The sequence below is a fragment of the Chrysochloris asiatica genome, unplaced genomic scaffold (genome assembly GCF_000296735.1).
Source record: "Chrysochloris asiatica unplaced genomic scaffold, ChrAsi1.0 scaffold00218, whole genome shotgun sequence".
Lineage (NCBI taxonomy): Eukaryota > Metazoa > Chordata > Mammalia > Afrosoricida > Chrysochloridae > Chrysochloris > Chrysochloris asiatica.
Window position 1 is genome coordinate 167,548 of NW_006408736.1, and position 2,759 is coordinate 170,306.

Consider the following 2,759-nt stretch of genomic DNA (forward strand, 5'->3'; position numbering starts at 1 on the left):
GATTCGTAACCACTACGCTACCAGAGCTTCCTAGGGAGAGATAAAGAGTCAGGCTGAATGTGGTACTTAATCATAACATTGCCTTGTCTGATGTCCAAGAACTGTTTTACATAGTGGTGGTAGTTGTGTCCTGTGGTGTATGTTCTGACTCATAACGACCTTATAAAGGATTTTCGTGGCTGTAAATCTTAACGGAAGCAGAGTGGAACTGCTGGAATTAGAACTACTGACCTTGAGATTAGCAACGCGACTCGTTGCCATTATGATGCCAGAGCTCCTTGCTTTGTATGTTGTTGTGGTGGTTGTTAAGTGCTGTCACGTTAATTCTGAAACAAAGCGATCTGCAGACCTTGTGGTTCAAACCAGCTTTGCAGGCCAGCACATTAACCCACAGCGCCACATCGTGACAGCTGTATATATTTTGTACCATTTTATAATTTTTACCAAAAGCACTAAATACCTGGTTAGTTTATCCCATAAAAATCATACAATCAGCTTTCCATTTTCCTTGTATTTTTTTTTGATAAAAATTATTTTTAATCTGGAGATAAATTTAGAGAAAGATGGCATATTTAGAACTTTTCATCCATTAATATGACTTACTGGATTTTCTTGAAGGTCTTTCAGTATCTTTAGATATTTAATTTAGCATATTTTAAATTTCTTTTGCTGAATTTATTCCAGAGTACACTACCTTTGTTGTTAACTTTGCTTTGTAAACAGTATCTTTTTTGAATTTTGTACTTGTGCATAGAAAGGTAACAGATCTCAGCCATGTGGCTCAACTCTTTCATTAACTATAAATATGATATACTGATTCAACCATGTTGCTGAGTATTATTATTAATTATATTATTTTCTTGAATATATTTTATTTACAATTATATCAGCTTGGTTACGAATTGGGCTACGAACCTCAGGGTCAGCAGTTCGAAACTACCAGAGGTTCCGAGGGAGAAAGATGAGGCTTTCTGCTCCGGGAAAGATTTACAGCCTTGGAAACCCCGTACAGGGTCACTATGAATCAGAACCGACTCCACGGCACATAACAGCAGCAACAATTGCTAATAACAGATTTAAATTTTTTTTCCAATCTTTGTGTATTTTATTTACTTACTACATCTTACTGCACATTATTGATTATAAGTAATATTCCTAGTTTTCAGGAATTTAGCTGTAATTCAAGTCAGAATCCAAGTGCGCAATCTTGGATTCTACCTGGATTTACAGCTAAATTCATCAAGTTTAAGCTCTGATTTATTCTTTATTTTAATCTCTACCGTGGTTCCCTTACTTCTTACAAGTACAGCACTGCATTAACATGTTTAGCTAGAGACCAAGCTGTCCAGGTCCTGGTATGGTGCCGTAGGATAAACACTCGACCTCAAGGTCAGTTTGAACCACAAGGTCCCTGGTTCAAACTCACCAACCGTTCCTTGGAAACCCTATACAGGGTCGCGATGAATCGGAACCGATTCAGTGGCTCTCAACAACAACAACCGAGGATACTTCAGAAGTAGATAGAGGTCTATGAATATAATTTAGATGGGAAGAATTCTTTTTCATAATAATCTTTTCTAACAAAAGTATGTCTCCTTTAGGAATTGGTGTGCATATGTACATACCCGGCTGTCTCCCACAGTGATACTGGACAACCAGGTGACTTATGCTCCAGCTGGGAGAGGAGCCTGTGCATGGACCGGAGGGACCTGTCCTCAAAGGTATGGAACATTTCTTGAAAAGAGCCACTAAGCTGGTCAGATATACAGGAAATCAGTCATCCCAGTTAGTTATGTGTGGCAGGGTCAGAAGACGGTCATCATATTCAAATGACATGTGTAACCTTGCAGATACTAACAACACTTGCCTCATATGGCTGCCTTTAGGATCTTTTGAGAAAATGCAGCTATTTTTTAGTCTGCTGTTTAGTGCTTTGTGAGTATTCAACAATTGAAAACTCTCTTGCTTGTCCTTATTTTTATTATTACTATTATTTTCCCATGATCTGATTATCAAGTCTGCTCTTTAATTACTTATCCAATTCAAACATAGTTTTAAACCAATCTATAATTTCCCTTTTATTATATTAGTTAAAGTCCATGACTTGGCTCATATACCAAAATTCTTTAAAAGCCACTAATTACAATTTTACATAGTAAAACAGCTAAGTGAGGTCTCTCTTCTTGTGTCTTTTCTAATGATCCATATTATTTGTTTTTCATTTTTTTATAAAAATCTGTGTAATTACCCTATAATGTGAAGCTGAGAAAATGATAAATTTTCTAAATTGATACAGAATTCAGCTCAGCTGAGGTGTTTCTGAAGAGTCTGTAATAAAAACTAAAATTGTTATTCAGGCTTTGATGGATAATGATATACAAATTGCCATGCAAATGACTCGGACAATGAATCAGACACATTAGCAGTCTGGAACAGAGCATAATAAGGACACGTAAAATCAAGGTGTTTCTTAGTCCCTGAGGAAGAGCTAAGGCTCATGGTCCAGAGACCTAAGCACCCATTAGGGATTTGAGAGACCTGAGCTCTAGTTCTGCTTTCAGCATTTACTCCCTTTATGCCAATTTCCTTGTCAACATGAGCTACAAAGAATGCACTGTTAATTCTTTAAAAATGAAAATATTTCCTCAGTAATCCGTGTGATGCTGCCTTTCTAAATTCAAGGTGAACACGTCTCTCTTATCATAGGTAAAAATTTCAATAATTATGCAGTGTCTGCCACCTGGTAGCGTAGTGGTTAC

General features: G+C 36.9%; 1 protein-coding gene across 1 annotated transcript in view; it reads left to right on the top strand.

The window, feature by feature from the left end:
* Positions 1 to 2,759, top strand: part of MMRN1 (multimerin 1) — an 84,269-nt gene that overhangs the window by 35,117 nt on the left and 46,393 nt on the right. Inside the window, exon 2 of the mRNA XM_006872973.1 lies at positions 1,602 to 1,721. Coding sequence (XP_006873035.1) covers positions 1,602 to 1,721 — 120 coding nt within the window. The remainder of the gene's footprint in view (positions 1 to 1,601; positions 1,722 to 2,759) is intronic.